The 23690-nt window shown below is 39.7% G+C and overlaps 1 protein-coding gene across 3 annotated transcripts in view; it reads right to left on the bottom strand.

Moving 5' to 3' along the window:
• PFKP (phosphofructokinase, platelet) overlaps nt 1-2500 on the bottom strand; it is a 42791-nt gene extending 40291 nt beyond the window's left edge. For 2 of the 3 annotated variants that reach the window (XM_066551361.1, XM_066551379.1), the window contains exon 1: nt 2139-2500. In XM_066551361.1, coding sequence (XP_066407458.1) covers nt 2139-2223 — 85 coding nt within the window. In that variant the 5' untranslated portion in view covers nt 2224-2500. The remainder of the gene's footprint in view (nt 1-2138) is intronic. The other variant, XM_066551370.1, reaches the window with a different exon arrangement.
• Nucleotides 2501-23690: the final 21190 nt, after the last annotated feature.

Genomic DNA, 23690 nt, shown 5'->3' with positions numbered 1-23690 from the left:
TGCCAGTGAAACAGCTTGGAAGGCATCCAGTTTACTTTTTTTGGTCTTTGTGACAGCCTCACTCCTTAGACAGTAACTTTCATAGGCTGTTACTTTGGAACTCTCCGTGCTTCTGTGGCAATCTGCCAGATGTAAAGTCTAGATGTTACCCGTGGATTCTGCAAGTCCTTCAAATGCCTTAATTCACACAGTGGCCAGTGAAGATTAGTACTTTATAAAAGGAGATGCATCTGCTGCTGCATTATATAATCTCCAGCCACGCGGAAGCAAGTTGCAGGGCTCAGCCTCTTGCTGAGCACGCTACTGCTGCTTCAGGCAGTGCCCTGCCACACTTTTAAATTAAAATGGCGATTTGGCCACCAGACCATTAAGACAGGGATGCTCTGATTCTCAGTTCCTCCGAGAATCATTTAGCAGTGGAACTGATGTCACGGAGGGCAAACTGGATAAAACTTGAACAAGTGCAGCCCCACCGAGGGGTAAGAGAAGCCATTTAACCGCATCGATTTGTTTTTTCCTCCAGAACTGCAACATTTTCCTCTTCGATGGCAACAAATCCCTTTCATCCCGATTAGAGTTTCGGCTAATCCTAGGTAAACCCGGGGGCTCCCCGTTATTCCTGCGGGCAGGGGGAGGGAGGATGCTTCTCCCAGCCCAGATGACGCAAAGAGGCGGAATCTGCAGCGACTCGCAGCGGATCACGTACACACCGGCGGAGGGAGGGAGGGAGGGAGCGGAGAGGGAGGGAGACACTGGTCCATGCAAGGCACCACCATGGACACGCCGGGAAACCCGGGCAAGGGGAGAGGGGAGGCTGCCCCGGCCGCGGGCTCGTCCCGGCACCTCCCCGTGTAAAATCCGGGGGGAGACCGGTCCCTAAACCAGAGAGCTCACGCAGAACGAAAGGAGAGGCTCCCACCCCTCATTCTCTTCACGAACGCGAAAGAGTGCCGCTGCTTCTTTAAGTGAAAGTACTCTCGAGGCAGTCCCGGCGAAAAAAAAAAAAAAAAGTAAAACAACCGTAAATTAAGAGAAGGTGCTAAAAGCAATTATCTTTGATTGAACAACTCTCCTCGTATAAGCAAAGCAAGAGTCCTCTCGAACAGCACGGAGCATTGCGTGTTTGAAATCTTAATTAACTGAAACTTCAAACTATTACCATAGAATCACAGAATATGCCGAGTTGGAAAGGACCCATTCTGGTAGGAAAGGGGAAACTAAAGTGTAAAAGAGAATGGATTCTTGACTAGGTATATTGTGATCGAGCCTCTTTTCTTTGCCATCCCTCTTAATGTCTGCAGGTCTTTTGTTCGCCCTGTCCTGTAGTAGCTACGACTTCCTCTACACTGAAGAGATTTAAGAAGGCGAGACACGTTTCTAACATACTCCTACGGGGTGGGAGAGTAAACCACCATCTGAGCGTTCTAAACCACGGGTAGGAGCATAAACGTGTTGCTGGTGCCAAAACGAAGTGAAAAGCAGATGAGGCGAGGGCTGGCAGAGCCCCAGCAGCGCAGCCAAGCTTCCCACCCGCCGTGCAGGGCAGCACGACCTCCTCCTCCCCCGCTCGCATCAGCCATCCCTCCTCACCCCACCATCTCTCCAGGGAACGAGACATCTCGGTAGTAAAAGTTACTGCAGCAGCGTTTCTACCCTCTCCCTTGCCCAGCCTGGGGCAGAAGAAACGTGGAGAGGAAGGGAGAGGGAAAGAAGGGGTGAGAAGGGAAGGGATGTTTGAGCCTTAAGAGCCCAAGCCGTGCAAAATTATTTATCTTTTAAATGCGCTTAGTAGGAAAGCCGGGTCGAAGGCCAGCACGGAAAGAGGAGCCCGAGCACCACTGCAATCCCATGTGAACCGCTCCCAGAGCCCTCTCTCCACACCCTCCATGTGCCGCACCGTGGCTTGCCGACATCAGCCCTAAAGCAGCCCACGCTGTTTCCCCGGCCTCCCGCATGGAGTCCTGCCAGCCGGAGGCCCTTCCTTCCTGCCCCTCACACCGCCCTCGAGGGGCTCCTCGCCCTCTCCTGCTGCTGCCCCACTCCCCATGGTGCCCGCAACTCCCCCGCGTTCTCCTTCCCCCTCGCCTCCTTCCCCTCGTCCTCCCTGTGCTCCCGGAGCAAACGGCGTGAGCCGCTACCTTGGGCATCGCCGCCGCTGGTCAGCACCGCGATGGCCTTCCCGGCGCCCGAGAGGTTCTCGAAGAACTTGGGCTGGTGATCCATGGCGCTGAGGGAGCGGCACCGGCGGGCGAGGCGGAGCGCGGTCGCTGAGGGAGCCCCTGGCCGCCGGGGTCTGCCCCCGCTCCGCTGGACCGAGCGTTCGGCCTCTGCGGGAAAAGAGCCCGAGCAGCCCGGTGTGGGCGTGTAGTTACCGACAGGTAAATCTTTGCAGAAAACCTGAGGGAAGGAGCAAGACTGTGTGCAAAAGCCCGGGAAAAAAAGCGAGCCGAGCAGCAGCTCTTTAAGCTCCTCTCACCCGCCGCCCCCCGCTCTGCCCCGCCGCCGCGCCCTCCCCGCGCGCCGCTGACAGCGCGGCGCGGCCCCGCCCCCTCAGCCCTGCGGGAGCGGCGCTGACGGGCGGGCGACGCGGCCAATCAGCGGCCGAGCTGGCGCCGCGAGCGCGGCAGGCGGGGCGGGGGCGCCGGCGGGGCGCGGGCAGGTGGGCGGGGGTGGCCCCAGCGGGGCGGGAGTCCCGGCACCGCCTCCCCGCCTTCTTTCCCCTTCCCCCTCTCCTTCCCAGCGCCCGGGGTGGGGGCGATGCGGGAACATGGCTGGCGCCTTGGCACGGCGGCAGCGCGGGGGAGGGAGTTGTGTTGGCTAGAGCTGGCTCATCCTCCCCGCTGTAGCGGCTGAGGAGCGCCGCGTGTCTCCGTCGCGCCTGCGGCTCCCCTGGGCAGCCCCTTCAGCGGAGGCTCTCCGGCGGCTTCCCGCCGCCCTCACGGCTCTGCCGGAGGCTCGAGCCTCCAGCGTGTCGGTTCCTCGCAGCCCGATGCCTCCGGGGCGGCTCGGGCTCGCTGGCCCGCCCGGCTGCTGCTCGGAAGGCTCCGGCAGGGAGCGGAGAGCGCGGCTCATTCCCGCTGGGAATGCGGGACAGACGGACGGACAGACGGCTCCTGGCCGCCTCTGGCAGGGTCCGTGTCACGGGGGTGGGCAGGGACACCCTGAGGCCCCGAGCTCTGCTCCTCTGGCTCTCATGCTCAGGTGTGTGTTCCGCTGAGGCTCCTCAGCCCCGCAGTGGGCGTTCAGGCGCCGGTGGGAACAGGAGGTTCTGTGAGTATTGGCGGCTGAGACAGAGTTTGAGTCAAAGGGAGCAACAGAGGCAAAGCCATTGGGAGGAATTGCTCTGGGTGGGAATCGCAATCTTCCTGCCTTTCTTTTCGTTCTCCTGTTATGCACTGATGCTTTTGCCTGGGGAGTGGTTAGTGCTAAGTACTACTACTTAAGTACGCTCTTAAACTCCCTGTATTGTAACACCACGCTAGCAGAGTAATTCTCTTGATCATAGCAGCGTGTGTAGTCACAGAAACATTAAAAGCGCCGAGTTTTGGTAATTTAAGCAAATAAAGCTGTATTACCCTCTATACAGTTGTTTGTGGTACTTTGCATAAGTAAAAGTATTTGCGAAATCGGGCCAGTTTATTTGCACGAAATAATAAAGCAAGCCAGGGAGAGAGCCAGGAACAGCATCAAAATGCTGACTCGAGTTTTATATTTTAATTGCTGTGTTAATTACTGGTTTTATTCAATGTCTTCATCACATCACAGACAACTCACATCGTAAAAGTACACGTGCTCATCCTGTCGGCTTTCACACAGGCACATGTGGAAGTACAGTCATTTGAGTAGTTCAGTCAAAATTACTCATAGATAAGTGTTTGAAGCCATACCTGAAAATGGATATTTATTCCTAGCGTGTGGGCAGCTCAGATTTGCAAATCTACACTGAGACTATAATGAGTGTGATTTGACAACAGAAACGATCTATTGACAAATAGATTGCATACCATGAACATTAATATCTCTGTAGGGAATTTACTATATTCTTTCCTGAATCTGAAGTCTTGAGTCACAGATTATAATGAAAGTGAACTCCTGTTACAGAAATATGTAAACATCCACAAAGTCACGCCATGTTCAAAAGATTTTGAATTGAAATCACATTATTTTATTTGAGAATAGCTCTGCAAAAGCTGAATTAAGGTCTTTGAGTGATTCAGGGCTTGATCCAAAACCTGTAAAATCAAGAAGATCTTTTGCTGGTAGAAAATATTATGACTTTTAGCACCATGTACCAAGGAGCATTATCATTTCAGGACCACTTTGACAAAGACAACAACTTCTTGTTGCTTGTGTTTGCTTGGTGCAGCTATTTCTAAAAAATGGCTATTCACTGTAGCTAAAGCATTCACACTTTGTCTGGAAGTAGACATATCCCTCTTGCTTCCCAATATAACCTCGATGCTAAGGAGCTTGTATTTTCTGAAATTATTTTTTTCTTCAATTGCTCTGTTGTCCATATAAACTTGTGATTAATTTTTTTCCACCTCGTGTAACAAGGAATCTGCTAATATTTTCATCATTTATTATAGCTACTCCTTGTTCTTCAGGAGAGCTGTCAGGGAAGAATTGTGTTTTGGCTGTGTCGGGTTTTTAGAGGTGGGAGGAGAGGAAAGGATTTGGAACTGTTTGTTCCTGAGGCTGTCTTGATACACTTATATATCTTCCAGCAATACAATTGCCTATAATCTTAAGAGTGAGTGGCTGCCTGGCTTAAGTGTTGAAGATTGTTGGGGAAAACAGCGTTAGCCTTGTGAGATATTGTTAATGCAGCTAGGTACACATGTATAAATCATACTGACACTAAGAGAATAGGCTCTTGTCAGATAAACTGTGTATCTGAATAAAGCCTCAGCAGGTCATTTGCACACTACATTAGGTGCTATAATTGTCCTGTTACTGTAATGCTAAATGGAAGCAGTTTAGCTGGAACAGGGAGAGGACAGGTGAGTTTGACTGTTCTCTGATACTGACCATTGCAGGCGGTCCAGTGCATCCTTTTCACATTGCCTGTTTGTTCCCTGTGCCATATAGGTCAATCATATCTGCCCATCTTTGAATCTTATCATGATCTAAAAAATCCTGATTGACCCTTTAACATACTTTGGCTTGCTACCCACCTGCCCTTGCTACACCAGCATCATTACAGGTGCTGCTTTAAACAGCAGTTCATCTTTTGGGTGTGGTACCACAGGTGCACCCAGTACCACATTCAGCACAGCATTTTCCATTGAAATCAGGTTCACCTGGGAAGAACAAGTTATGCCCAAAGAGAATGAGATTACAGCATGGATTCCAGAACTGAATGAATGGATTTCCAGCCAACTGAAACAGTTTTCTACAGCTAGACCTTTCTTGGGTGTGGATTTTCTGGCATCTATGATACCTGAGCCCACACTTCCAAGTTTGTCTGAGGTGCTTGAAGGAGTTGTTTCTTCTGCTCAGCTGTCTTTCTTTCATGACACTTTGGAATCATAAAGACAAATAAATTCTGAATATTCAACCTTTTAGTATTATTAAAAACCAGGCAGAGAACAGAAAATGAGATGGAAGAATTTCTGGCATTTTAAAATTATGCCAGCTAGTCATGGAAGGCGCAGATAAGCATGAAAAGAAAGAACTAATAAGTCATTTAGATATCATTTCTGAGCAGATGGAGACAGTGATTTCTTTAAGAGAACTGACTGTCTTTTTTTCATAATACTCCCCTACTTCCCATATGACAATATTTCCTGGTCCTACATGTCAACTATAGAGGATTTTTTATTGTTTTCAGTGAGGAATGACAAAACATCACCATATATTCAACATGAAGGAAAATCACGTATTGAATATGAGCTACAACCTTTCCTTGAATGTCAAATGGCTGTTGCTTTGAATTTGCTGTAACTGATTCTTCAGTTGAAAGATTAGGTACAAATGTAAGGCATTGAGTAAATTACCATTGAAATAAAAGTACAAGAGATTTTAATGGCACTTTAATCTGGCCTTCTGTAAATGAAAAGCACAAATTTAATTCCTATGTTTACTTAATTATAACTGTTCTAAATTAAAATAAAAAAGACAATGATTGAACAGCATTTTGAAGAAGTAGTTCCTTCCACTCCATTTTTATCTTGGAATCTAAATGTAAAACATGATAAATCAGTAGCAAATTAATTCCTAGCCAAAACATTTTGAATGGGAATGTTGTTACATAGCTTTAAAACCAAAAGCTATTGTTCAGCTTATAGTAGTTTTGAAGCCTCCAGGGTTTTATGGAAAATATTCTATAAGTAGTTATATGGAAAATATGTCAGTGTGGTCTTTAGGCTTGATATTATTTGTTCTCTGGTAAATTCATGTATGATTTCTTAAATGACACACACATTTTTAATTTGTGCCCAACAGGTTCATTATGTGTCATTGTTTTTCCTTCCTCCTGCTGCCGGCTCCTAAATTTACTACTTAGTGTTACCTTCAGACAACATGCTATACATGTCTGGGTTATCTAACTTTCAAACTTTGATTATTTAAAAAAATCCAACCAAGTTCTAAATCCCTAAAACCTCCTCTTTCTGTGGTTTGATGTGACCTGGAGTTAACTTCTTAATTGAAAAGCGAATTCTTCTTTGTGTTTTATTGGGTAGGAAAATTCACAACTGAACTAAATGCCACCCAAAATTATTGCAGACCAAAGAGGATCTGTGTTACTGTGAAAGATACATAGTGTAAGATACACTCTTTTTGGAAAAATTGAGCCATGATAGTCATACATGTATGATAATTGCTCAGAGGTTTAAAAAACCCTCAGAAACAGGAAAAAAACCCTGCTGAACACTACATTGTGCTAATTAGTCAATTAATCAATCATACAATTGACCAAGCTATTTCTCCAGGTTTAGGGGTGAAGAAAATGAAAGCCTTTCTCACCTAGAAAACTTCCACAGTGAGCCATCATTTGGCACCACAGGATAATTTGCAAACTGGCTGTACTATGAGCCACAAAAGGTAAATGTCTCATTGGGAAATGGGTAGGGCCATGTATACCTGTTCATAGTCTGCATTAAAAGGATATGGACTACTCATGTGTTCTCAGAATGTGGGAGTTCTGCAGTTTTCTCTTAAGTAGTGCGAAAGGATTTGAGATACAAAGGAGAATTCTTACTATTCATGGGATAATTCTCAAATTATGTTTGTTTAGTTTGATGCTCAGTGTAAAAATGTGAACAATCAACTTAGAACATTGTCTAAAATGCAGAACTTTCTTTTAGATGAATGCCCTAATTGATTATCCATGGTATTATCCTTTTGTACAGTACTTCTAAATTACTGAATCCTTGGAAAAGCTTCACCAGGAGTGTTGGAGTGTCCCCATCCAGAAAATGTCCTCCTGATTGGTGGGCAGATTGTGGAGGAAGGCTTCAATGTATTTGGACAAGACTTATCTCAGTGAGTATTGCTTCCTAGTCATGTGCTGAATTGTTAGGCTACATATATATACATACATACATACATATATATATATATATATATATATATATATATATATATATCTCTATGTAAAGGTGTGCACTATGGAATTTTACATGGAGGTCACTACTGTTAAAGAGTGAATGATATTAAGGAGTTCTCTGAAGATTTGTTATACCATATTCCTTGACAGAGTTTGGTTAGAATAATGTTTAGCCACTTGTTTCTGAAAAGACATGAATACAGAGCACATCAACTAAGTGCTTGTGTGGATTGGGGCCAAATGGATAATTTGGCTTGAAGCTTTCTCTGTTCCTTCCCTTAGCAGGATTGATGGAAATACCTGCAAGGGGAAAAGTCTGAAAGAACTAGGAGAGATAAAGAATGTAGATGATTTGTGCAACTTAGGGCTGCTCAAGGAGACAGTAGTCTCTTCCCCTTTTTTATGACAATGGGAATCATTTTTATGTATAAAGAAAAACAACCAAAAAATCACAGGAATGTTTTTCTACTTAAAATTATGTGCTCATAACTATATTTCAAAAAATGCTACCATTAGTAATGATCTGATCTCAATAATTTGATTGGTTAGTGTAACTTCATTCCTAAATGTAAGCTCTGATGTTTTACAAGCATCACAAGGGTTGTTCCCTTCCACAAAGAATAGAATTTTACAGAGTTATCATGGCAGTATAGTTGAAGTATTATAAATGTAGTTACATGGTTACTGATATGATGAATTAAGAACGCAGTCCTCCCAAATACTTGTTTGTGCAGCAGTTCCCCCAAATATTCAACAGTTCTTGTAATACTGGAGAATTTTAGTTTATTTAAAAAAAAACTGATTGTGGTTTATAGTTTGCAATCTTTATGTTTTGTAATACATGAAAGTTAAATAGATGACATTGTTGTCCATTGCAGTGTAAATCCCAACTTCCTGCTTACCAAATGCTTTTGCTGAAGTGTAAGAATTTATATTGCTTTTATTTGTGCTGTTAAATGATGGATTTGATATATATTTCTTGTTGGTTTACTTTACCTTTGAGGATAGATTTCACTCTTTGCAATAGAGATTGTGCATGTTTTCTTTGCAGTTTTGTGCCTTGCCTGAAAATGGCAGCTCCAGCAATGCTTAAAATAACTTAGGTGGCTGTGGAGACCTCAGGCAGCCATTAGTGATAGACTGCTCAGATGGACAGAGTGATACATGACTGCAGATTTTATTGTACTTGCTGTGACCCTAGTCCTCCAAAGGCTCTTGTTCAGCATGGTGTCTTTGAATTAAAGAGGAGTAAAAATTGCCTAAGCCTAACGGAGACATTGATTTGGGGGGCAGTGAGGTGGAGGGAGAGCATAGCTGCTCTAAATGGAATGTGTTCCAGAGTGTACAGGACGTTTTTGTCTCTTTTGAAAACTCTCTGGGGAGTACAGTGCCACAGGGTTGTGTTTGCACGACTGAGGAGACTAGAAAAACAATTCTGGTACCAGAGCTGAGAGTGAGATCAACATTACACGTGTGTTAGCAGCCTGTAGGTTCTGAGAGAGATTACAAGTACCTAGAGATTGCAATGAAGTAAGGTATTCCATCCAAATAATTAGCATTTCAAGAGCAGTCTTTGCCTTCCTTTACTTCCTTTTATGTATTTTCTTATTATCCATTTTCTTTTTCTCCTTGCTTTCACCACTTTCCACTTTCTTCCCACCTCTGTCCTCCTTTCTTCTTAAATTGAAGATAAGAATAACAGGAGTTTTTTTTTTCACTCCCATACTATCATTTCAGTATAGTAGTTAACTTCTAAAATTTTCATGCTCTTTCTTCTAAATATTTTTATGGCATTGATTCAGTACCATTACAGAGGATGAAAAATATGTAATGTTTCCTTTACAGAATTAAAAATATAGCCTGTAATAACTGGCAGAGCCATTTTCATTTGCAAGAAGCCAGTCTGGACGCCTTATGCAATGTGATCTGTTTTCTTCCTGTGAGGGGAATTAATAACATCTCATTTCTCCTTGTCTCTGAAATTTAATAAGTTAGCAAAGATGTATTTAATATTGAATTCCTTGGAAAATGCATTTCTATGCATCCCTCGCACAGAACAACACCAGAAGAAGTCTAATCTCAGATTCTGTAGCACAACCCCCACCCTTCCCCCGAAAAAAAAGTCAAGCACAAAAAGCCCCCCCCCCAAAAAAAGCCCAAATATATTGCTTATGCCAGAACCTACAGTTTGGGAATAGTTTGACAGGCTTAACTGAGAATTTAAGTGGCATATTTAAACCATGGAACAGAGCTGAGTAAAAAGCCCAAACCAGATTGGTTTTGCTTTTATTTACAGAATTAATAATGTTGTAAACTTCTGTGTAGCATAGAATTGAAGAATTTAAGAGTTTGAGCCAATGCTCAAATATATTAAATATCTATATTCAAACATATTAAATATCTGGTTTCTTGCCTTTTTGTTTTTCTTTTTTCTTTACTCGCATAATAGTTCCTTGAATCCCCTTAGAATTCAAATGAAGAAAAATTGATTTACCTGACTATTTTTGCAAGTGACCAAAGTCCTTTTAAAATACATTTGAGTAATACCATTAGGATCATTATGTGAAAATAGATGGCATATTGTGAGTAAATTGAATGGTGATTGTTTGGATCAGGCATAGATGGAGCACGTTTAATGTTTAATGTTTACAGTCAATTTTCTTAGGCTGCTCATTTCCTTTCCAGGAAGGCGATGTTTCTTTGACCTTGAGTGCCTCCATTTGCTGCTGAGGCCAAATTCCTCACACAGCATCTTGTCTTTAGAATCTCAGTGTTGGAGGAAGATTGGCACAGGTGTCCCATTGCATTCACAAGTGTTTTGGTGTAGTTCTCTTCAACCTTTTTCATCCAGGGAATCAGAGCGTCCATGTGACTTATCTCCTCCCCTGTGTCCCAGTGTAGGATGTACTTTGGAGTATGGTATAGCATCTTCCATGGAAGGGAAGAATGTCAGTTGCAGGCTAAAATCATCAGGTGTGGCTTACACACGTGGTTCCACTGCCAAGCGAGTTGCAGCCAGCCTGAAAATAATTTTGTTTAAGAAAGAACCAGTGTAGTTTTAGAAACTTGGGCTCCTGTGAGGAAATTCTTACTGTGCAGTTGTGTGGGTGAACAGCATGAGTCAGTGCAGGATTGTGATTAATGAGAAAAGAGGAAACATTTCATAGCTAACAGTTTCAGACCCAAGGGGTACCTCCTTGTCCAGGGAAGAGAATTGTTAGAAGCATGAAGAGGCCAAAATTATTGAAATTACAGGCATTTTCTTTGCAGGTGTTAGAGCCACAATTTCCCAAAAGCCACGCACCCTGAGAAGAGGTCACAGTGCCTGCTGCTGTAGATGATGTCACTAAAGGAGGGGATTTTGCTGCAGAGTTAGGCCAGTCCTGAAAAAGAAAGTGAATATGACTTGTGGAGTAGGTCTGGCAGCGCACAGCCAAGTATGGAGCAGCAATCGCTTCCATGGCACCTTCAGGCAATGTCAGTCAGCAAACACGTGGAAAAGGGCAATAACTATCCTTAGGAGGAAAGGTGTAGTGTGGGTGTTGGAGGGAGAGGCTGCTGAGCACGGATCCAGCACATGGATCACACGGGGAGGGCAAATGGGAGATTTGTACTCTGTTCCTTTATCGTGGAGCTGATTCAGCGGGACAGCGGTCACAGGGGTTTTCAGGATGAAGGGAGAGACGAGGATTTGACTCCATATTTCAGAAGGTTTGATTTATTATTTTATGATATATATATATATTATATTAAAACTATAGTAAAAGAAATAGAAGGAAAGGTTTCCTCTCAGAAGGCTAGCCAAGAATAGAATGGAATCAATAACAAAGATCTGTGTCTCAGACAGAGAGCAAGGGCCAGCTCTGCCGTGAGTGGTCACTAAATCCAAACATCCACAGGAGACCAATCACGGATCCACCTGTTGCATTCCACAGCAGCAGACAACCATTGTTTACATTTTGTTTCTGAGGCCTCAGCTTCTCAGAAGGGAAAAAATCCTAAAGGAAAGGATTTTCACAAAAGATGTCTGCGACAATTCAGTTTTACAGCCTTTTCAGCCTTGTAATCAGTTCACATCACCAGGTTTGCAGCACAGTTTCACCTCTGCTCTGGGTTAGGCATTCAAAGTTAAACCTTATGAAATAACATGAGATAACAATTTGAAGTAGCTTCCAAATTAGCTTTAAATAATTTTGCCATCTAGATACTGTACTAAAAATGAACATTGCATCTAGTTATATCTTTCAGGATGTAAGAGTTTAATAAGAAAATTTCTTTGACCAGAAATAAAGAATTCAGATATAAGAGAGTACCATATGGCAATAGTATTTTCATCTGTAATGTTTAATATTCACTAGCAATTTTACCTATATTATCTATATTTCTTAAGAGGCAGAAGTTATCCACAAAACAAAAAGATGGACAGTGTTTAAATAGCAGGAGCAGAATGTTCATTCTCATCAACAGGAGCAAAAATTCACTCTAACCAGCAGCATTAACAGTTCTGTGACAAAAGAGAGGAAAGTCACAGATCACAGAATGGCTAAGGCTGGAAGGTTATCTGGTCCAAACTGTCTGCTCAAGCAGGGTCACCCTAGAAAATGTTGCACAGGATTTTGCATCTACATGGTTTTTGAAATTTACCCTATGCGAGTTTAACAGTAGAGACATTGGAGCCATGTGTCCATTGAAGTTTCAAGGCTGAGTCTAGAAAGAATCGTGAATCTGCTGAGCTGGACACAGGCCAGGCATGTTCCTCTGTGCTACACCTGCCCTTCTAGAGGAGAACCTGTGGTTCCAGAAAAATTCTGTATTTTAGTGAGACTGTCTTATGAACTCAGATTGTTGATGATGGAATTATTTTCAGGACTCTATGCTGCAAAAAAGTCTTACTTGGAAAACAACTTGGTAACTCAGCTAGACTTTGCTAGGTTTTTCTGATATGCAGTTGTGGTATATCCAGGTAAAATGCAAGTCAGGAAGGAAAAAGGATGGGGTGAGAATAAAAAAACATGGAAAGGAAAAAGCTTTAGCTATAAAGCTTCTTTATTGCAGAACTGCTGTTCTGTTTGTCAGAAAGAGCGTTGTCTGTGAACAGTTCCCATTAGAAAAAACATTTTGGTATTCCAAGCTACCTGAAGACAATGAGACTATTAAATTGTACTGGACTTGAGTGGTTTCAAGAAGTGGAATTCAATAATGTTGTATCACAGTGGATCAAGTATTAAAAGTAACTTGTAAAGAGCAACATGGTTGTTATAAAATCCTTACCACTTTTCTCTAAGCATTTCGAAATTATCTAAAGCAAATTAGACTTAGGATGATTATAGCAATAAGACTTTCACGTGAAGAGTGTGTTGTTAACAAAGTCCAACAAAACAGTATAAAATTATCCCTTCATCAAAGCACCATAAACTATTAGTGTTTTGATATGCAGTGAGGACTGACTCATATGAGCTTAAGCTAAATGGAAGCTCTCTGTTATGATCAGGAACGAAGAAAAGTTCTCTGGAGAATAATTCAGAGCAGCTATTTTTTTCTTATGAGCTACAAATAGCTCCCCCAGCCTGTAACAGGCCATGCTGTAGCAAGGTTTTTTCCTCTGGTATGTCTGAGTGAAGATCACATAAAAAGGCAATGTGGGGCTGCTTTCTTCCAATGCTGTGGTTAGCTCAGATTAAACTGAAAGCCGTGTATTCTCATTAAGGTCTAGAAGCTGGTTTGTGGCACTCATTTCTTCTTGTTTTCAGCTGTGAGTTCATGTTAAAAGCTGAACAACAACTGTTGTCAGCTAAACAGCTCAATTGCTATAGCTGAGTAAAATCAGTGGTAAGCAGAATTTTCCCATTTGTGCCTTTGCCTCATGCTGCTTTTCCCTGTCCCTCTTGAGATGCCTCTGTGCAAATGGAGTGGATTAAAACTCCAAACATCAAATAACTAGTGTATATTTTGGTTGTCATATGCTACTAGCATAAATATGTCCATTTAAACTTGCTCCTGCCATTCTTGCCATTCCTGTATGCCACCAGGTGCATGTCTGCTGAGAGATAGCTGGGTCAAGGGCAGCTACAAGCTCTTACTATATCAGGTACACTAAAATGTTCATGCTGAATCTGAGTGACAAACCAAACTGTGCTATGTGCTTCGTTAAATTTATCAGTTCTGACTATAACAAGGGTACTTTTAGACTTTTAATGATGCTGGTTATCCAATACAGACTAGGGAAGAGTTTAAAATCAAATTACATCACATGATATTGGGAAAAGCCTATGGAAATAAGCATGCAGGTGTGAAAAGCTTCAATGTCATCATGGATCTACACATGTTTTGGAAAGAGTGACCACGCTCATCTCTTTCATAGGTTGGAATTAGAGACTCATTAATCTGGTATCAGTAAAAATGATGTTTAATATAATACAGTATTGCCAGTCAATTTCCAGTACTGTACCTTAAAAATGTGTTCTTTACTTAAAAGATTTTGCTTGCTGCATCTGAGGATGTACACGCTTCTTGTAATTATCAAGGCTGCTACTGAGGAATAAGGTTTTACAAAGACACTTTTAAGATGAAATTTTGAGTGTGAATACTCAACTGGTAAAATAAACTATGCTTATATTTTGATGTTAAAAATTCTTCTAGGCAGATAAAATCATATTTGCTGGACATAAGTAGTTGAAAAGAGTACTAGAAAAGAGCAGTTTTGAATTTGTGCATGCTAGTGACTTCAAATGGAAGAAAAATTAATAAATTTAGTCTATTCCAAAGATGTTGTTTCATAGTATGTACAGTCTGCTTGCTTTATTTATATTCTGAAATACTTTCATGTTGAAATACTTCATAAACGTATGCTAAATAAGATAACATATATTTAATACTGTATCTACAGCTTTCCAAGAAAAAGTGTAGGCTGTTTAACATGATAATTCTTTCATATTTTTATTTCTCTTCCTTTTAAAAATCTTTTTCCTCCAGCCTTTTCTTTTCTCTCTCACTGCAAAATTAGTGTTTTAGAAGATGCTAAATAGCTTCTCTCTCTTTTTCCCCAAAGCATAAAGAACTTTTGCAATTCTAATGCTGTTTGTCAGGAAAAATAAAAATTTGAATAAACCACTCATGAATAGTGAGTTATGCATTGGTATTTTTGAGTCATGTTAAATTTTTGTTGTATAAAACCAAGATTGCTGTTATTCTGCTCTTCAGACCCAAGTGAAGTATTGATCTCTAGGCTGTTTTTTGATCATGCTATGGCCAAGTGTTTTAAAGTTAGCTCAGGTATTTTTGGACTACCCTGAGCTGTACAGAGTTTTCCTGAGAATGGAGGAAAAAAAATAATATATATAAATTTTTATATGTGTATGTATGTATTTATGTATGTATAGATAGATAGATAGATAGATGTGTATATATATATATATATATATAATTTTTAAAAAAATATATTTATACCTTCTGGTCCAAACTTTCTGTCACTGTCTGGCACACAGAGTGGATTGTGGCCATGACTTGTGATTGATGTGCCCAGGCAGAATATAACAGATATCTTAGTTTCATATATTGCTCTAACTTGTCTGCAAATCTGTGAATACACAGAAAAATGTGTGTGCTCTTATGAAGAGAGCACAGGTTGGTTTATTCATTGAAGACCAAACAAAGTTAGAAATTGCCAACTATTCCATCAGAAACTAAAGTGTCTGTCCTTGGCTACTTGAAATGCACAGTGTCACTGCTAGATGCCTAAAAATTTCCTAATACTAGTCAATCTTCCTCTACGGTAGAAGATTGGGATATATATTGTAAAAATGATGCATTCATCATTATCTGAAACTTGAAAGCCCAGTGCATCTCTTCACTCCTTTATTTTTCCAAAGTTGTTTTTGTCTCCTTATACTTTCTTCATTAAATAAATTAAATGCCTTTTGTACTTTCCAATCTGATTAAAACAGGTTATGACCACTATTAAAATAAATATTCAGACATATGCTTTAGAAAAATAATCATACTCAGACTCAGTTTACGAATATCTACATGTTACAGAATAAATATATGTATGTTTTGAATTGAATTATAATCAAGGGAACACATTAGAAAGTGGCAATAAGACTTTATTATTATTATTATTATTACTATATTTTTAAGTATTTAATGCTATAAGTATATATAATATGCTTACACGGGCACATTACCATTTATGATGGAAAGGTCAGATTTAAATAAAAATAACACTAATGTCTAATAATATCTGCCATAGAAAGTAATGAATACAAAACACTCCCTCAGTTCAAAGATGTGGAAAGTCTGTTCATTATTTTATTGTAGTATTTTGCTTAGTGGAATTTATTCATTGAAGAATATGGATTCTTGTACTGATTTCTGTGTGACTTCAGGGGGTTATTTTTTTCAGCTGAAACAGTGTCTGCACACTGATCAGGTCTCAGCTGAGTGAACACTTTCCAATTCAGATGATGCATGAACAGGACAGTATAATGAATATGTCATGAAAGAATACAACTATGTTTTGTGTTAAACTTGGTGACAAAGTGATGGTCCAAAGGGGTTAATATTGATTAACTGGTTACTCTAATATTTCTTTGTAAAAGATAAAAGTTTGGGTTTTTTTCTGATGCCATTTTTGAAAGGAGAGATGAAAGGATCTTGTGACTTTGGGAAAGTCACACTGAAGTGAGGGGCTAAGCTACCTGTAAAGACTCAAACCAGATTTAAAACCAACCAACCAATGTCCAAAAATGGTAAGAAAAATTATACACATAGGGTATTAAAACAAAGGGTATTACAAATATTTTTACTCTTTTCATCTTTGTGCAATCTAAGTGTAAATATTAGAATCTTTTGCAGTCTCCTGATTTAACATCTTTGTCTGAAGAGACAGCTTGAAAACCAGTGCCTAGAAATCAGGAACCACAGGAATAAGGCGTATCACACTGCTAAAAGATGTTATGAAACACTGTTCATTCACTGTACCCCTCCCTTCTCTCCTTCAAAACTGTCAGCTTCATAGATGTTATCTTCTTGTACAGGCTCTGAAATAATCAGTGAGCTGCTTGGAAAAATGTGCCAGTATGCAGTGCTGCCAGTGCCTATTAGATACCATGTGAGCATTTAAAGGTGTTTGGCTGTTGAGGGGCCTAGTCTTTGAAAAAGATAGTAGAGATTTTTTTGTTTGTTTGGTTTTTTGTGGTTTTTTTTTTTTTTAATATCTGTAAATATATAAAATTTGTATCTGGATGATCAAACTGCAATCTCAGAATTCCTGAATGGCTGTGGAAGCCTGGCAGCACAGTGTTGTGGAAAGAGGCTGATCTTTTCACACATGAATGGTTCGGGAGCCTTGTGACTGCAGTGGTAAAAGTGCAAGAGTGCAAATGTGAGATGTGCATTGGAAAAGCATTAGGCTGTCAGAGGTTTGTATTTCCATAGCTTGATGGATGTGAAATCAAATAGTGTAACGGATATGCTGACTTTTTAGCTCGAAAACAGTTTTTGAGGGCCTTATCTATGATACCTATTTTATGAAAAATATCACCTTTGTTTTTGTAAAACAAATAAATACAAATATATTCACATAGGGGGTTTTGCATCCTTTTTATTAAGGCTTAAGTTTTTATATTAGTGTAGAAAAATATCTTGACAAAAATAAGTTAATCTGTTTATAGTCTTAAAGGCAAGCAGTGTATTTGCTTCTTTCTTTAATTTTTACATCTTGACTTGATAGAAGATCCTTGAAGTATGTGATGGAAACTGACTTTGTTAATGCTTTGCTCTTCTCTTGAAAGAGTAGTTTTCAATTCTTTGGAGTATCTCTCTGGAATATGCATGGATCTCTTGCCAAACGCAGTGGTCATTTGACTGGGAAAAAAAGGGTTATTAAGAAGTGTCTATTAACTGGTTTGTAAAAAATTACATCCAATATTATGGCAAGCAAAATGTGAGTTGAGAAGAAGCATATAATTATTTAAAAGAAATTTAAGAACAAAAATAATATTAATTTTAGGAAGTCTATCTAAAGTAGAAATGTTCTTTAGTATATATGATGATCATTTCTTTTCCACCAACAGACACATGCCTAATCCTGACCAATGTGATGCAAAGTTTTTCTAAATAGGCACAGACTGTCATAGGTTTTGGTGCTGAATTAAAATGAAATGTTTTTTAAAAGCCCATGGTGATACATTGACCTTGGCATGAGTGTGCACCAGAAGATTTTCAGTGAGTGATAATCTCTAGTGCATGGAATTGGGGCACAATTTCACAGATATGTGCAGCTTTGATCAGCAGTGGGAATTCTGGTGTAAGAAGCTGCTTTTTATCTTTAGACTTCCTTAAATTAAAACAGTCCAGGAAGAAACAGCCGAAGAAACTTACCTTGGCCACAAATTCCTCCATTTTCTTGAAGCAGTCTTTCACCAGAGATTCATGGCTAATGTTACGTCTGGGTTTCAGCTGAAGGGAAGGGAAGGGGAAGAGAAGAGAAGAGAAGAGAAGAGAAGAGAAGAGAAAAGAGAAGAGAAGAGAAGAGAAGAGAAGAGAAGAGAAGAGAAGAGAAGAGAAGAGAAGAGAAGAGAAGAGAAGAGAAGAGAAGAGAAGAGAAGAGAAGAGAAGAGAAGAGAAGAGAAAACTGTTATTTTGCACGATGACTAGTATATAAAAGTTCAAACAGTGCCCTCTGATGGACATGGTTATCAACTGGGAGCACTGTAATTCTGCTGCCATATGCAAGCCTGGTGAATGGGTTAATGCTAAAGGTAGTGCAGCACACACTGTCTGCAGAGAGATCAGGAAATAAATATACCAATGTTCAGGGCAAGGCAAGGGTCTATGGATCTTTTTGTTTTGTAGCAATACTGGTTTTGTCAGTGTGTGCTGTCTGAAGGAAACAGATTTCAGAGTAACCGGTGGTCGCTGACGTTCAGTGTTCCAGATGTACAGAGGTGATTATGTTCAATTAGTAACACAAAATAATTACTGATGTGTATGTGTATATATATATATATTAAGCAGTAGTTATTGTCCATGGCTGTACTCACTAAGTCCTGGGGTCTGGCCTGGCAGGAGCAGCAGAGTGGGTTTGGAGGTCAGTGCCCCTGTGCTCCTGCTCAGGCCACTGTCCAGCCATGGAAAGCTCCCTGCCTGTAGAGCTGACCAGGGGTTCCCTCCCCTGCACCACTCTTTGTATGCCCAGTTGTGGTCTCCTGCAGGTTTGTTGGCAAATCTGGTGCCTGGCACAGGCATTGGTTCCAAGGGAAGCTACAGTAAATCTGAGGCTTTGTCCTCTGTAAATAGTTCTTAAGCTGACCCCAACTGAGTTAACTATTTGCACATATGTTTAAGTAGTTCACTCAGCTGAAATAGGCTGAATGCAGAGCTAAGATTTATTTGCCTACAACTTGCATGTAATTTTTATGTTAGCTTGTCTTGTCAGAAGTCATACATACTTGAAGAAAAACGCATGAAACTGATATTTTGTTAAAATAGTAAGTAATTCTCTTTAGAACTAGTGCAGTCTTTAAGGAGAAGAAAGTGAAATACTGGTTTTTAGCATCACATCTTTAAATAAACCCACAAATAAAATGTGTGAATTTAAAATTGCCTGTATCATACAGGTCAGTAAAAGAGTTGAAAGATGCCTCTCTTTACTTTCAGACATAAAATTTAGGTATCATTATTTTAAAATGTAGTATTTAAAGTTTTCTATTGCATTTTCAACATACATATTGTCAGTTTTCTTCACCATGAATACCTGACTTGAATATCATGCCATATAAATGAATAAATTGTACTTACACATGTCTTGAGCTGAGCATGAGTCTCATACATTTCTCTTAGAAAAGTGTCCTTATTTTGAAAAGGAGTGTCTGCTCTCTTGAAAAACTCTGCAATTTCATGCAATATATGAACAACGGCAGCATTATCATATTTAACCTGTGATGACAAAAAAAGAGTATAAACAAATTCAGTTTCCAAAGTCTGCACTTAAACATCAGCTAATTTTGCAACTACCTGAGTCCAATTATCATAACTTGTTAAACAATTTTCACCACTTTCCTGTGCTTTTCTAAATTTTTCAGTACAAAAAATCTAGTAAGTAACATGCATTGCAAAGATGGCATTTATTTGAAAATTGGAAATTGTAGGTTAAACTTGCAGTTGCAGTTCATGAGTTGCTTCAATTCAAGTTGCTTTCATAAGGAGGACCCCTATTTTGTAAAATTAATCTATCTCGCATTTTTGGGCTGCATTTATATACTTTTATATTTACAATGCATACACAATAGTCAATAAAAAGCCAAGAGGAAGAAGCAGATCTTTTGAATTCAGGCCCAAGACATCAGACTGTGCAGGGCTTTCCTCCCAGGCACAGTCCCTGTCTGATGAAGGGCAGCTCCCTCTACCTCGGAGAAGATGAAATACAGAGGAGAGGCCAATATTTCATCCTTTGTCCTTTTGTTCCCTGGGTGCATTTTAGCAGATCCATTGAAGAGATGAGCTGGAAACATTCAAAATGAGTTGCTGGGGTGCAGTGCCACATTCTCAGCCAGTATCTTATTTTGTGGCATTGCAGATCTGGATGCAAAGTGAGCTGGGCACATAAAGTGATGTATGTGCTGAGTAGTACATAGAATTACCCCTGCACTGCCTTTATGGGATCTGCTTCTGACTGAAACTGATGCCAGCATGCTGTTCTGGTGGTTTCTATTCTACCAGACTGATTCTAACTAATTTTTCCCCCTTAAACAGCAGGACTAACAAGAAAAATCTAACCCTTTCCTTATAAAAGTGGCATTGTGACTTAAATAGTAGGAGAAGTAAGAAAACAGTTATTTCCATAAATAGCCTCTTCAGGAAATAATTTAGGCTGAAAAGTCAACAGTCAGAGTTATCATTTAAGCCTGTAATACAAGGTGGCACAATTCTAGTATAGAAATCTCATGACAAGATGAATAGGCTGTGTGAGGTAGAGCTACTACAATGAGATAATGTCAAGTACATGTGCTTTTCTACTTACTGCTTTCAGCATCTGCTCAGGGAAACACAAATCTTCATTGCTCACTTCCTCACACTCCAAGGAAAAGCCTCTTTTGTTCTTAAAGAAAACATAAAGAAACTATAAGCATGTGCTAAACCAGGTTTATAATGTAAAAAATTCATAGAAGTCACTTCTCAGTTGGTTTCTTTACAATGAAGTGTAAAACTGACCACACTGACATTATATCTCATGAGTTTGAAGAGGATTAATTTGCTTCCCAAGGCTGTCTGAAATGGGAAGAATAGCTGCTTGTTTCAACTTTTTTCAAATTTTCCAGGGATGTCAATATGTACAGAGTTGAGGAAAGGGCAGGCGACAAAAGTGGGTAAGGAATCTTTCCATAGAGCTAATTTCAAAACCAGCTGCATAGAGTATTTGTACAAAAAACTTTGTGACTGTGGATGTCTTTTTCTTTCAGTGAGATTATGTTGTGGTAAAGTACATTATGGAGTTACAGTTTCCCCTGAGGCCAATTAGAAGGACTGCCAGATGACTCTGCACTCTTCTTGGGAAGGTACACAAATGTCATATATTCAACAGGATGAGTGTGAATTAAGATCTAAATTTAAGATTTTTGGTTATTTTTGGTTTTGGAGAGAAGGAACATCTGACTCATAACTTCTTAATTATGTGAGGGCAAAAATCATAATCTGGCAGTTACACAACTGAGAATTCTTTACACCTAAACTGAAGACAGATGGAAAATGACATCTATAGATTGTGGCAGTGTTTTCTTCTTTGACTTACCAGTTGCTCAATCTTCTGTAAAACCTCACTCCACGGCACACTTTGGAAACACTGGTGGCTGCTGTGTTGGGGGTTACCAAGGGATGTAGCAATGAGGCAGGCAGTTAAGAGGAAGAAGCAGCTCCCAGGGCAATACATTGTCAAGTTCTGGAACTAGCAGGAAAAGACAGGAGGCTTAATACAATCAGGAAGGTTTTACAGTTTTGAGTAACACAAGTGTAGGTGATTGTTAGCTGTTGCTTGTTCACTGTGCTCTGTATTTACAGATGTTCTGTGATAGTCCTAACAAGTTCAGCTCTTATGGTGGGACATTTGAAAGGTATAAATAGAAAAAAATTGTATAAGGGAACCCTTTTTTAAAGAATATATATATATATATAATTATATATATTATATATAATTATATTTATATAATATATTAAGGGTTGCATATGTGGAGGTTTTTTTTTAATTAATTTCTGTTTTTTTAAAATACTTATTTTCATAAATACATAGTGTATCTAGAAAACTGGCATTATTTACTGTAGTAAATTTGACTAAATATAAATTATTTCGTACTAATTAATGAATTAAAAATGAGTTTTTCCAGTTTTCCAGTGGTTTGCTGTAATTCATATTAACCTGCAACTTTGCTACCTCTAATTCATAACATGATTTAGAGCAGTTTCTTCTAAATATTAGGTTGTATTTTAATTGGACTTTTTTTCATAAACTCATTTTGGGTTACAGTAGTGAAGTAAAAAGGAAGAAATGAAATGAGTAAATAAATTTCATCTAGAAAAAGCAGTAAAAGAATCAAAGAAGCCTACCTTGTGGATAATACTCAGCTCCTGGTTGTGCACTTCTGTAGGGCTCCTGGGCTACCATTCTGTCAGCTGAGTCCCTTTTAAATAGTCTTCCACCTCTATTAATTTCTGACCACCTACTCATCACTCATGCCTCAGTAGATGATGCAGAGTGAAACTATCTTCTTTCAGTATTCCATCCCTTCAGGTGTGTTGATTTCCAGGCAACAGAGAGGCTGTATATGGGTGTCATGTTTTGAAGGTTTTATTTAAACAGAAAAAACCCCTAAAGTCTGTAGAACAAAATGTTCATTTTTATCTTCCTTGATTTTAAAATAACTTTATTACTAACAGTTTGTAAATATTCACATGCAGGTGTTAAAATACAGGGCACACTGTTCTTTTATATGAATAGTATTGTCTTCTGTATTTACAGTATGAATGTAGAATTTCATATAACTTACTCCATGTGGTTTGTATGTACTTTAGTAATTGAACCTTAAAAAAGCTTAACTGTACTCTTCCTGTGTGAACTTCTTAGTTTATAATTCTATAACTATTATATTTATTTCAGAATATAAAACACAAACTCATATGCACACACATATTACATGTCACATATATAAACATGTTCATTCCAGAAGCTGCACCAAGTACTATGAAGTAATCTGCAGAAATTTTTATTTTACTGAAGGTTTGAGGTATTGAAGAGAATTAACTTCCAGGAGAACTAACCCCTACAAAATCAGAAAATGCAGTGGTAGTGGTAGTAGTAGTAATAAGAATAATAGTAAGAACAATAAAATTTCATTACATTTTCTCTCTGGGAGTTTTAAATCCCATTAAAACTCAAAGCAGGCCTGCTGAACATCCAACTGTATTGTTCTTGTTATTTTATACCTATCTGAGCTCCTTTATCTTACTGCCTGAAGTTTCTCTGTGATAGTTTGGCCAAATGTTAAGCACTGCATCCCTTGCTGAAAGAAAGGGGATTGCACCAGGTTTTTGATGCTCTTTCTGTGTGGGTTTGCTTGTAATTTTAGAAGTCCTTAGGTACCTAACATCCAGCTTCTGGAAATTACATAAAGATTATATTTGTAACTTTCATCTGTAGTATTTTGTCAGTTTGCCCCTTTACAGAATATCTGCCCATCTTCAATAATTTTACTTTAATAATTCTAGTGGATGTCGATTCATTATGTGCTATTCATAAATCATCAATGGAACTGTAATGAACCTAACAGCTGGAATTAAGGGCAACTTCTGCCACTTGTCTGAGAATAACTATATGTGTGTGGTAAAACAGGCCTCATTTTATCTTGTCTTGGAGCTGTCTCATGGGCATCTTTTCAGCAGTAGACTCTGGATACGGGACTTGAATATTTACTATAAGATACCTGCAGCCACTGGGGAAGGGTAAAATTGAGGATTGTCCTGTCTTAGCATAGTGCCACGTCAGGATTGAATAGAGAGCAGGGCTAAGTGGGCATCAGTGCTGGAGCCTGGAACATTTTCAGACTTGATTGCCATTTCAATGTGATCACACCTTTCAGTGTGAGACCCC

The sequence above is a fragment of the Molothrus aeneus genome, chromosome 1 (genome assembly GCF_037042795.1).
Source record: "Molothrus aeneus isolate 106 chromosome 1, BPBGC_Maene_1.0, whole genome shotgun sequence".
Taxonomy (NCBI): Eukaryota; Metazoa; Chordata; class Aves; order Passeriformes; family Icteridae; genus Molothrus; species Molothrus aeneus.
Note: the sequence above shows the minus strand (reverse complement) of the source record. Positions and strands in the feature narration are given on the sequence as shown.